General features: G+C 40.0%; 1 protein-coding gene across 1 annotated transcript in view; it reads left to right on the top strand.

Moving 5' to 3' along the window:
• CAV1 (caveolin 1) overlaps nt 1-9,653 on the top strand; it is a 58,003-nt gene extending 48,350 nt beyond the window's left edge. Inside the window, exon 3 of the mRNA XM_033958449.1 lies at nt 4,942-9,653. Within this exon, the coding sequence (XP_033814340.1) occupies nt 4,942-5,283 (342 nt within the window). The 3' untranslated portion in view covers nt 5,284-9,653. The remainder of the gene's footprint in view (nt 1-4,941) is intronic.
• The last annotated feature ends 3,434 nt before the right edge of the window (nt 9,654-13,087 follow it).

The raw sequence follows: 13,087 nt of genomic DNA, 5'->3' as shown, positions 1-13,087 counted from the left end.
CAGAGATCAGAGCTATATGAAATATTTTATAATAGAAATAGAAAAATATAATTCACAAGCCAGCAGTAAATAATAACTAATTATTTGTTCACAATGTCTCTGAATACATATGTATATCTAATTACATAATGATTACACAATAATCCCTAAGTAAATGAGTAAATATAACTACCCGTATTTTCACGCATATAACGCGCATACGTGTATAACACGCATACGCATATAGCGCGCGGGAACAAAGCATTGCTGTAAAAAAAATCTATATGGCACGCACATGCGTATACCACGCATGCTGCTATAACCTCCTCCTGCAACCCCCGCTTACTCCCTCTTCTGGCTTGCGAACCGGCATCCCCCCCTGCTCGCGTTACCCCCCTCCCCCGCAATCCTACATCCCCCCCAGCACCACAAAGACATCGCTTACCTGATTGGGCACCGGCACCAGCACCAATGCACAGGACGTGCCAGTGCCCGAAGATCCTCCCTCGCCTGGGCTGGGCTGGGCGGTGCGAGGGAGATCCTCCCTCTTCCCTGTGCTGGGCTGGGCTGGGCTTTGAGCATTTGCGCATGCTCAAAGCCTTCTGGTCTCGCTCTCTCTGAGATTCTGAGAATCTCGGAGAGAGCGAGACCAGAAGGCTTTGAGCATGCGCAAATGCTCAAAGCCCAGACCAGCCCAGCACAGGGAAGAGGGAGGATCTCCCTTGCACCGCCCAGCCCAGCCCAGCCCAGGCAAGGGAGGATCTTCGGGCACTGGCACGTCCTGTGCATTGGTGCTGGTGCCGGTGCCCAATCAGGTAAGCGATGTCTTTGCGGTGCGGGGGGGGATGTAGGATCGCGGGGGAGGGGAGGTGACGTGAGTGGGGGGAGGATGCCGGTTCGCAGGGGGGATGCCGGATCGCAATGAGAAAAAAAAATTGTATAACGCGCTCACACATATAACGCGCATGGTTGTACTCGGTTTGTAAAATCGTATATAACGCGCACGTTATATGTGTGAAAATACGATAATTCTTACACACTAGGTAATTCCTTATAATAATAATAATTCCTGAATAGCAGCAATCTAAAAATAGCTTATCACCACGGGACCTAACTATCCTTATCCCAAACAATAGAATTTTATCTGACCCAACTGAGAAGATAGATAATTCCTTATTCTCACCACTTTATGATTATGCCTCATCAGAACAGGGAGATGTAATTCGTCCATTTCCTTCAGCTTACAGATGTGAAAATTCCTCTGATCAGGAACAGTCCATTAGTCACTGGAAAAGCTGTAAATTAGGTCTGCCACAGTTTCCTTATGTGAGGGAACCCAGATTCTGTTTTCTTCACTCTCTGGTAGAGCTAATCACAAGAGGTAACTTATCAGATTCTATTATTATAGAAGGTATGCAGAGAAACCTATGCTAAGATTCAAGCTCCCTTACACCTCAGCATAGACTCCTAATTAATTAGGCACCTTCTCCTTAGTTCTCATCAGATGACCTCCCTCTGACCAATCCAGCAACACCAATTAGTAGCCTTTCACCAATTAGTACCTTTCTGTATATTCGTGTACCAGCCTTCAGAGAGAGGAGCCTCAGTAGATAAGAGAGACACATACCGATCATGGCAGCTCATCCCTCCTCCAACTTTCTCAGGAGCTGAGCCGGGCAGATGTCCTTGACTGAAGAAACACAGAGTTCTTGTAAACAAATCCAGAATGCATCTGGCAGGCAGCAGAGATGACAAAGATGATTTCTTTTAGCATTGCACAAAAGATGGTTCAGGCTTTGTGACATCATAGAGGCCTAACCTTAGCTGTGAGGAAGGAATCATTAATACAGCGCACGCACCGGATTAACACGCGCTACCTGAAAAACTACCGCCTGCTCAAGAGGAGGCAGTAGTGGCTAGCAAGCATGGCATTTTAGCGTGCACTATTCCATGCGTTAAGGCTCTAACGCACCTTTGTGAAAGGAGTCCTTAGTGTTCCTAAATTCAAAATCAACTGTGAGACTGACACTGAGAGTCTCTTGATCCTCTTTCCACCTTCCTCAATTTCAAATTAACTGCCGGGCTGACAGCCCTTCCTCTTTCCTGGATTCCAAATTAACCCACAGGGCTGACATTCCTCCCATCCCCATTTCAAATTATATTTGTTGGAGAGCTGCTTCAGATAATGTATTTGCATTCTCAGTAGGACTAGGGGGAGCTACACATTTGAGCCATTTTGGTGTAATGGGGTTTATATTGTTTCAAAGCCCTGCCTTGCTCTTGGTTATGGAGCATTTATTTATTTTTATTAGGTATTTATATACCACCTATCAAGATTATCTAAGCGGTTTACAATCAGGTACTAACCGATTTAGTGCGCACTAAATGCTAAGGCGCCCATAGAATATAGCAGTTAGCACATGCTAAATTGATTAGCATATGCTAAATTGGTTAGCGCGTCTTAGTAAAAGGACCCCTTAATTCTCCATTATTCCACTTTGAATGTGTAACCACAAAAAGGTGGTATACAAGTCCCATTTACTTTCCCTTTCTCCTTTGTATTCCCAGCCTCAGTACTGTATTACCATTATGCCTTTAAAGATTTAGCACAAAAGCCATTGCTGTAATTACATTCCAAGGAGACAGCAAGGTAACATCCTGTTCCTGGCCTGAAATCCGAGTGGCTGAGATGTTCCTCTGTCATATGAACCTATTCATATTATTTCCCTAGACAACAGGAATACTTGTCTGAGCTCAGTGACTGCAAGAGTCATGTCCCATGCTTTATGTCAATGAGAGAACAGATTTGACTGAACTATGTCCCAGCATACTTCTGCTAATCTTCTTCTTGAAATGTTATGACGCTTATAAATAAAAATGAAAGAACTCCTTGAACATGCACGTGTTTTAAAGAGAGTATGCCGAAGGTGATTCACTCTATGCAGTGCCCATCCACATTTTTTCCCCATTCATGTATATAATACATCTTTCAATATAGTTTATTTTAAAAATCATCTTTCCTGTGTTGTGACTTTTATGTCTGATTCAGTTATTTTTGAATAATTTTTGTTTGATATGAGGCTTAGATTATATTTCAGTTCTTCACATGGATGTTTTGCAGTCTGTGCTTCTCTTTGGCATTTGAAAGCATAACACATCATAGAAGACCTTTCATATAAACAGAATATGATGGTAGAAAAAGACCCAGTCTCTACAAAAAGGTTTCCAAATCTATGGGGTCATCATGCACTCCATGTTTGAGGTTGTGCCCAGAAAAAGATTAGTAAGTACTGCTCTACAGTCTCTCTCAAAGATCATCTCTGCTTGTCCAGTACTTTCTTGAATTCATAGTGTTCTTGTCTCCATTACCTCCATTGGAAGGCTGTTCTGTGCATCCACATCCTTTTCTGTAAAGAAATATTTTCTCACCCTCATCCTAAGACTTCTTGTTCCAGAGTCCCCTTTCTGTTAAAAGAGGCCTACCTCCTGTGCTTTATACCTTAGTGTTAGATGCCTTCAGCTCATGTTCGAGTCCTAGAGACTTGATGAATTACAGATCTAAAAAGAAATTAGTTTTGTGGTAAGTCCTCCAGCATCATCCCCATAGTTGTTTTCATTGTGTCCAGCCATCTGATTGCAGTTCGCCCTCTTCACCTGGTTCCCTCGATCTTCCCAAACATGATGTCCATCTCCATTGATCTCTATCTTCTGACAGCGTGACCAAAATAAGACAGTCGTAACTTCATCTAGACCTTAGAAATATTTAAATGTCTCTGTCATATTTCCTTTCCGAGTGTATGTCGTTAGATCTTTGTCTTATTTATTTAAAAAATGTATAAACCGCTTAAAATCAAAGCGGTGTACAAAATAACATACATATTATAAAGACAAATAAAATGTACATCAAATAAAATTAACACTAACATATCAATCTTCAACAAGCTGGAGAATTCTTACTTCATCTTGCGACATCACTATATTAACCCATAGGGACAGTGCAATGCCAGATTTATTTAACATTCAGTCTATACATATTACATAAATGCATCGACGAACATAAAATAGAATTGGTTGCTGAATTCTGTACTCAAATTTGGGTACTCTCATAAAGACTACTTAAGCCTGAGTGAGTATGTGTATATATGTAAGCTTAAGTAGTCTTTATGAGAGTTGTCAGCCCGGGAGACACTGATTGAGAGTTAAAAGCGCATTTCAGTTCCCTGATACTGAAGTCTCATACATTCAGTAGCATACATATTTCTCCTTCATTCCCTCTTTTTTAAATATATGAGAAGAGGCGTCCTCCTCTCCCTATATTTTTTGCTGATTTTGTATAGTTAGACTTCAGCATTTTGGGGGGGTTTTCGTTTGAGCCTTTGTGGTAATAAATAATCATACATCAAATTTCACACTCAGTATAGGTATTGAAAAATATTGAACTTCTGTCCTCTACCCAATAGTCAGCACTACTCAAAAAATGTTTCATATAATCCTTCAAGAACAAACGAAGCATAAAAGGGAAGAAAACCAAATAGAAAGATGTGGAAAAAAAGACCTTAGTTAGGATTCATGGGTCTGAAAAAACTCCACTGCTCGTGGAGTGACATTCATTATCATAGGCATTCTGGAAAATTGGGTGCAGGTTCATAGAACACCACAGATGCACGCCCAACTGGTACACCATGATTTACACCAGATTTCAGCTGGTGTGAGTGGTTTGCACCCAAATTTGAGTACTGAATTCAGCAGCCAATTCTATTTTATGATGAGCACTCATTTTTTCTGGCACCCAAAGTTGGCCAACATTTACTGAATCCAGCTCTAATTCCTGATCAGAATACTTAATAAATTCACGATACCTGTGGGGTAACTTTCTCTGATTCCCTTCGTTAAGCACTCATGATAAAGTTGCAGTACATTTGAGGCATTTAACTAAATTCTATGTATCATTTTTTCTTGCAGATTGATTTTGAAGATGTAATTGCGGAGCCAGATGGGACACACAGTTTCGATGGAATTTGGAAGGCCAGCTTCACCACCTTCACAGTGACAAAATACTGGTTTTACCGCTTGCTCTCCACAATCGTTGGCATACCTATGGCACTTATCTGGGGCATTTACTTTGCCATTTTGTCGTTCCTACACATCTGGGTTGTGGTGCCATGCATACGGAGCTACTTGATCGAGATCCAGTGTATCAGCCGGGTCTACTCAATCTTCATCCACACCTTCTGTGATCCACTGTATGAAGCCATTAGCCTAATGTTTAGCAATATCCGAGCCACCATACGCAAGGAGATATAAGAGACGCTTCAAGAAACATCGGTGGTCTGGTTTCATTTTCTAGTATGTGTTCTGGTTTTAGGCTTACTGTTGTTCTACAGCAATAAACTCATAGAACACAGGCACTGAACAAAAATAGCTAAATAAAAACCATTTGTTCAGTTTTCATCCCTGCCATTAATTACAAGATTACCTTGTCCACTTTAAATGCTGCCATTTCACCAGCAAATGTGAAACAGCATTTTCTTTTTTTTAATTCCCACCCCCATTTGTTTTCAGTAGAGTAAGCTGACAATGGCATATCTAAACATTGGAAAAATGCTTACCATACCCTACTGCTGACCACTTTAATATGGATAAAGAGTATTAAAGCTGCATATGTGAATGAACATGACAACTTGGCAAGTTTGGAAGAATGCTCTTCCACCCCCCCACCCCCACTGCTTTGTCAGCTCTCTGCAGTTGTTTAGTGATGGATTTGATCTGTGAATCAGCAGATGTAAATACGGCATGGCCTGTACATTTGAGAGGCCAGTTCAGAGGCTCTAATCTGTGGAAGCTTTTCTGGGCAGGTGGTGGAATGACCATAAAACATTACTGTTATCCACTGCTTTGTTGTTCCATTCCTTTTCGTGTATTCCTGTAGTCCTTTGTCAGCATTCAATGCAACTATAGTGAATTCTAGAGATCAGGAATTTAAAAAATGCTTGTTGGACTCAGGTCAAGTGACTTCACCAAAATATATGGTCTAATTTCCAAATATCATCGAAATGATGAAACGTTGTAAGAGTGATAGTGGATTTTAACGAGGTCTTGTTGCATAACTGCAGAACAGAAGATAAGCCTTAGTGAACCAGGCTGTGAAGCATCTTCTGTATTCTTATCAAAAGTATAAAAACTATGACAGGGATGTAATACTTGGTTTGACCCTTGTGGTGGAATCAAGGTGTGCTAAGCTGTTTACTGAGCTACAATAGATATGAGCTCTCTCTCTCTACGATATCAAGCGCAAATGCCTGTCAATAGGCATTGGACAACATACTCTTTGAACATGCTTTTATGTTCATGATTCTTATGTTGGTAAGTCCAAACTAATCAAAGGATTATTTTATTTTATAAAGAAAATCATAGGCTTACATTGCATTCCACTTTTTAGCTGAGTTTGAGCATCCAGCCTTTAGACAGTAACACGCAGTAACACTTTAACCTTTGCAAATAGAGCATTGAAACTTGACTATGGGTTAATCCAGTTGTAGTGGACCAGATGTGGCTCCAGCAGCTGGTTCTTCAGAGCTCTCAGTGTGTTGGTTTTTTGTTTTTTTTGCACCACAAATTTAAGAGATAAAGGTGCCATTCATAGTCACACTATCAGAGCTATGAGAGATCATTTTCAAAGCTGACTAGATGAAACTCAATACAGCTGACTAGAAATAGGCTTAGTGAGTGTACAAAGTATGGTTAAGATTAGGTTAACTTTTCAACTAGTTCTAGATTTTTGTGAAAGTTTGAAACTGTCCTGGTTTTACTACACTGCCAGCATTGATATGTAATTCTGATGTTCGTACAATTTTCTCTAAGAAAAATGAGACTACAAGTCCATACAGGCTGTTTAAATCATTAGGGCCCATTAGGTTCACATACTTTTTGAACTTTTGGTGTGTTTTGAAAATGGTGCATGCAAATCTCTCTCATGAATATTCATTGTGGATATCCTGACACCTGACTGGCTGGGAGTTCCCCAGGACAGGTATAGGAACCACTGCTCTAAGATGCTGGAAATGAATCTGATATTCCAAAAACTGTTAGTTCTCACGAGCTGAGCACAGTTAGGAACACTGGGGTAATTTTATATAGTCAATTTAGTATGTACATGGCAATAAGTACACATGTAACATGACTTATAAAATTAGATCAGGTATAAAAAATGCATGCGTTAGCAAGAATGAATGCACATTAACTATATGCTGAGGGGGTGGTCTGGTTAGATGGAGTTGCAAAATATGCACATTTACTATTAAATACTCTAATCGATACTTGCACTTGCGTACTCTCAACACGCTTGAGATGAGGTGTAATGTCCACCCCTTCAATCTAGGTGCTATTGCTGCTGTATTTGTGCTGATATTTTAAACAGACATAGAGACACCTAAATGACTTTATGAAACAGAACCAAAATAGGTGTCTTCTTGCCTGCTAACAGTGGCATAGACACAGGGGGGGTCTTGGGGTCCTGGACCCTCTCCACTTTGGGCTCAGGCCCCCTCCAGAACTACAGCACCCCAATTAGCTTTGCTGGCTTTGATGCCAAAATACCACCAGCTAAATAATACAGTGCCACCATTCCCCTCCTCCTCACGCTGCGGTTGAAGGTAGGCCGCCAACCTCAGCAGGAAGCACTACAAAGAAGAGAGTGGTGGTGCTGTATTTATTTGGGTGGTGGGACCTCTGCATCGCCACCAGCAATGGTATGAATAGCGCATGGAGGAGAGAGGAGGAGGGACCAATGTGTTGCCTCCCCCTTGTTCACCCCCAGGCACCTCCAAAATGAGAGGGCTGGCTGCACCCCTGCCTGCTAAACCTAAGCACCCTGTTATTAAATTTGCTTCCACAAGTGTAACTCTGCTTTCAAGCTCTAACGTACTAAATTTCATAAGCTAATACTCTTATACTGTAAAAAGCACTGGGAAGTTTATTGAGCTGGAGAGCTCACTTAACCCTTCATCTTCCAAGAAGTCATTTTTGAAAAACGGTTTTCTTCATGAAACGCCTCTTATAAAATTAGGTTATATCTAAACGTAGGTGTATGGCGAGTAGGCATGTGCTTGTTGCGAAGGTATGTTCAAGGCAAGGGTTTGGGTGGAGCATGAGTGAAGTCAAACTTATGCATATATTTTATTAAATATATCCATATTTCAGGCACTAGTATTTAGGCCTGCTTGCAAGCAGGTGTATATGTCAGTGCCCATGATCTAAACCAGGGGTGTCCAACCTGTGGCTCGTGGGCCGCATGCGGCCCCGTGAAGTATTTTGTGTGGCCCTGGCCGAGGGCGATACAATGCTTTCCTCTGCTGCTCCCGGGTGTTTACCGTCTTGCCGGCTCCCTCCTCTGTCTTGCTGCATTGTTTGCGCGTTTGTGCAGCCCCAAAAACAGTTTTTTCAGCCAATGTGGCCCAGGGAAGCCAAAAGGTTGGACACCCCTGATCTAGACGCTCTTTCTGCTGGATTTGTGCCTAATGTGTCTTTATAAAATAGGCCAAAACAAAAGACAGCATTTGACTTTCTTATAAAAACTTATCCTCTATATAAATTTTTATTAATTTAAAGTCTTCAGATCATGCCAACCACCAGCCAACTTATTCTTAGGCTTATTTCTCTTATTGGCTCATGTCTCATCATCAGACTTAAATTATACTTTTAAAGTGCTCTGTACAATTCATAGGTCCTACCCGCTGTTCAAAGAATTCGCTGATTAAACTACGGCTAAAAGCTAGAAGCTATTAAGTAAGTACAAAGTTTTAAACTTATAAATTTATACAGTTTTGGGATTGTTTTTCACAATGAATTACACATATGAATTGCACAGAGCACTTTAAAATTATAATTTAAGTCTGATGATGAAACATGAGCCAATAAGAGAAATAAGCCTAAGAATGAGTTGGCTGGTGGTTGGCATGATCTGAAGTCTTTAAATTAATCAAAATTTATATAGAGGATAAGTTTTTATAAGAAAGTCAAATGCCGCCTTTCGTTTTGGATTATATGAAATATTGACAGTGTTTTGAAGAGTACTGGGCTATATATCTACACAGTTTTTTAAAAATAGGCAACTTGTTGGCAGATTACCCTTACAATGTACTTACAGCTCCCTGGGCCAACCTAAGCCTTACTCTGAATGCTAACATTCTGGATATGCCTTGATTTGCTAGTCAAGCACAATCTCTATGCTGGATATCACATAAATATGTGTATTGACAAATTAATCTGTTTATTTAGCCAAAGGGCCCAGTTTATGAAGATTTAAAAACTTCCGACCATATTGTGACTGCTATTTTCACATTTACAGACACTGGCATGGAGATAGTTCCTGTTTTACTGTGTACATAATTGAAAGTCTACTTCTGTGAGCTATTTTGCAGTATTACAGCACATTTTGTCAAGTGTAAACAAGAATTTAAATATTCTCACGTAAGGAAGTTTACTTTAAATTAGCCTCACTGATGTATCATGTTAACTACATATTCTGCAAGATATCCATTCACACTGGCTTATACATAAAACAATTTGCTGACCTAATTCATTTATTATGGAATATATTTGCTTACTGATATATTTGGCACTTTTGCATGAGCTGTAAAGGCTACAATTCTATACAATAAAAGGTTTTAACATTTGTTTGTGTCTGACTTATATTGAATGCATCCATTAAAAAGAGAATATTTGATTTTTTTGTTTTTTTGTTTTTGGGGTTTTTTGGGGTTTTTTTGTCAACTCATGGCTTCTTCATTTATATGAGTAGAAGGCTTTTTCAAAAATATCTGTCCCAGTTTGCTAAACCTATGTGGGCAACAAGGGGGAAATTCTATAATGATAGCACCAACATGTAGGCATGAAGAACACATACTTTGGAAGAAAGACAGATGGGAGGAGATATGATAGAGACATTTAAATATCTAAGTGGCATAAATGCACAGGAGACAAGTCTTTTTCAATTGAAAGGAAGCTCTGGAATGACAGGGCATAAGATGAAGATGAAAGGGGATACAATCAGGAGTAAACTGAGGTAATACTTCTTCAGGGGAAGGGTGGTAAATTCATGTAAAGGTCTCCTGGTGGTGGAGGTGGTGGAAAAGAAGACTGTTTCTGAAAACATTTCAAGATATTTCTTGAAATAATGTTGAAATACTTTAATGTTGAACTGCAGTCCATACCAGTGCATCTTTACAAACTTTAAGCAAAGGCATTTTGAAGGAATTTTTAAAAAATGTTTACTTAACGCTATCCGTAGTTACTATTCATAAAAAGCTTTTAAAAAAAAAAAAAGATGGCAGCTATCCAGCGATGACGGGTAATGATGACATCAACAGACAAAGAAAATTCCAGAACACTATAATCTACCACTTGATGATCTTATTAATGATATCAGTTGGTTAAAAATCTTATTAGAAACGTCAATTGGACTGTCATTATCCAATGAAACATGTTGCCTAAATGCTATGACACGTAGTTTCAAGGTGACTGTGCACATGTGTGAAGTCTAGGCAGAACATGGGCAAGACACACAATTCCATGCACAAATTATGAAATACTATATTTTACGCACAAGTTTCACGAGAACACACCGGAAAAGGTGATGTTCAAGATACAGGCTTTATTGAAAGTACAGTCCAATAATCCACATGAAGAGATACCTAGGACCCAAGTTTTTGGGGACTATGGACCTAACACGGTCCATGTTTCAACAAAACTGTCTTCATCAGGGGTCCCTGAAAGTCATTTAAACTCTCAAAACTTTTGACCCTAAAGTTCAAAGTGCAATATAGGTCCATCTCTAGGATGATGCAAATTGCATTAGATCTCAAGTCTGAAAGTGTCTCATAGTGCTTAACCCATTCTTTCGTTTCCTTCAGCTACTCTCATCTTCCCTCCTTTTCCTAACCACTATCCCTCCTCCTGTTCTGTGCATTTGGAAAAAAAAATGCCTCTCAGTGCGTGGCTGCGTACCTCTCATTTCTCAGGGCTGATTGGTCCTCCAGATGGGCAGGGAATAAACTACTGCTACTTACCATTTCTGTAACACTGCCAGACATACGCAGAGCTGTACGTTAAACATGTAAGAGACAATCCCTGCTCAATAGAGCTCACAATTTAATCAAAACAAATGAACAGGACTCATAAATAAATAAATAGGGGTTAAGGAATTTCTCACAGAGGGAATGATTCCTACAGAGGAGTGTTTCATAGGCAGAGTTTTGAAGAGTACAGGGAACAGTGACCCTCCACGCTGAAGCCCAGACATGGCCCATCATTAAATATCCAGGAATAATGCTGGCAGCGGCCAGCAAATGGGGAAAGGGATTAGAACTTGTATACCACCTTTTTGTAGTTACACAGCAACACTCAAAGAAGTTTACATATATACACATACTTTTTTTGTACCTGGGGAAATGGAGAATTAAGTGACTTGTCCAGGGTCTGTGTAGCGATTCACGTCCTCTTCAGGTCACAAGGATTTAATCCCACAACCTCTAGGTGCAGAGACAGCAGCTCTACCACTAAGCCTCACTTACCAATACAACTGAATAGGCATCCAAGCCTTATAAATTTTCACAGAGTCCAAGTTAGGAGCATAACACTCAAAGTTAAGAGTATAAATCTTTTGCATATTTGATCCATGATATTTAGCAAAGCCAATGAATTTCTCAAGAAGATGGTACAAAAGAAGACCTGTTAGTCTTAAGGAGAATAAGCTTATTATGGGATTAAATCTGAAAACCTATTATACCAGAAACATTATCAAAATTCACCAAAACCTCTATGAGTTTCCTGAATTTAATAATACATCTGGGAAAGATCACATCTAAGCATTTGGTTACTGAAGAAATATACCAAAACTTAAGGCCATGTGTTGACCTTGGCAACTCTTTATCTAAGCAGCTTCCCAGATTAACAGATTCTATCAAGCTGGACTCAAATTGATTTGTAAACCTAGAGTTTAACCCAAGTCATAGCTGGCACCACAGTTCACATTCTGAAATGAAAATTACTCATGTGAATGATTGTCTATCAGCAACAGAAATAGGTCACATGTTAAGGACTGAAAATGGGTTTGAAACATGGAAAGTGTATTAAATGACAATTAGAAAACCAAACAAACAAAAATTAGAGAAAATCAGGATAATGGCAAAGAAAAAGAAGGAGCCCTGGAAGTCAGTCTCAGACATATGCCCTTATACCTCCAATTCTATAAACTTGTGCAATCACATTTCTAACTAGCATACAGATTTGGAATTGTATGCCAATAGAAACAGAGAAAAATATAGGCAAATAAAGACCATATGGCCTATCTAGTCTGCCTATCCATGCTATCTACTATGCCTTCATCTCCCTTGACCCAAGCTTTCTTGCATTTGGATTCACTTTTCGTCTCCACCACCTCAACTGGGAGGCTGTTCCATCTATTGACCACCCTTTCCATGAAAAGCATTTTCCGAGGTTACTTCTTAATCTATCCCCTTTCACCTTCATATTATGCCCTCCTCATTCCGGAGTTTCCTTTCAATTGAAAGAGAATCACCTCATGTGAAATTATGCCATGTGTCAATCATATCTCCCCTCTCCCACCAGTCAGCAGTTATGAGTGTAATTGCCTTCAGTCGCTATTCTCTAAGCTGTACTCTCAAGTTCCAGAATGTGCATCTTTAAGGGGGCGTGCACCTGGGAGGAGCATGGGCGGGTCAGTGGTAAGTCAGGCACTTAGGCGTGCAGGTTGTATGCCTAACTACCCAGGTATGCAAGTCACAAGAAAGCCCCAATATCAAATCCAATGGTACTTGAAAGATCACTTTAAATTGTAGGTGGGTTAACAAGGGCCAGACCCTGCACAAAGATCTATTCTTTGAAGTTTTCAATTTTTTTAATTTTTAGATATTTAGGGGGTGCCCTCCGTGTGAGGTTATAAGCTCGAAAGAGCGACTCACAAGGAAACGCCCTATTGCTTTAGGTACGACCAGAGGCTAGATCACAGTAGATCAGCCACACACCATCATCGGGTACCTCACGTTTGTGTGCATATACTGTGAAATCAAAACAATTTGTGAAATAACAT

Source organism: Geotrypetes seraphini, chromosome 9 (genome assembly GCF_902459505.1).
Source record: "Geotrypetes seraphini chromosome 9, aGeoSer1.1, whole genome shotgun sequence".
Lineage (NCBI taxonomy): Eukaryota > Metazoa > Chordata > Amphibia > Gymnophiona > Dermophiidae > Geotrypetes > Geotrypetes seraphini.
Note: the sequence above shows the minus strand (reverse complement) of the source record. Positions and strands in the feature narration are given on the sequence as shown.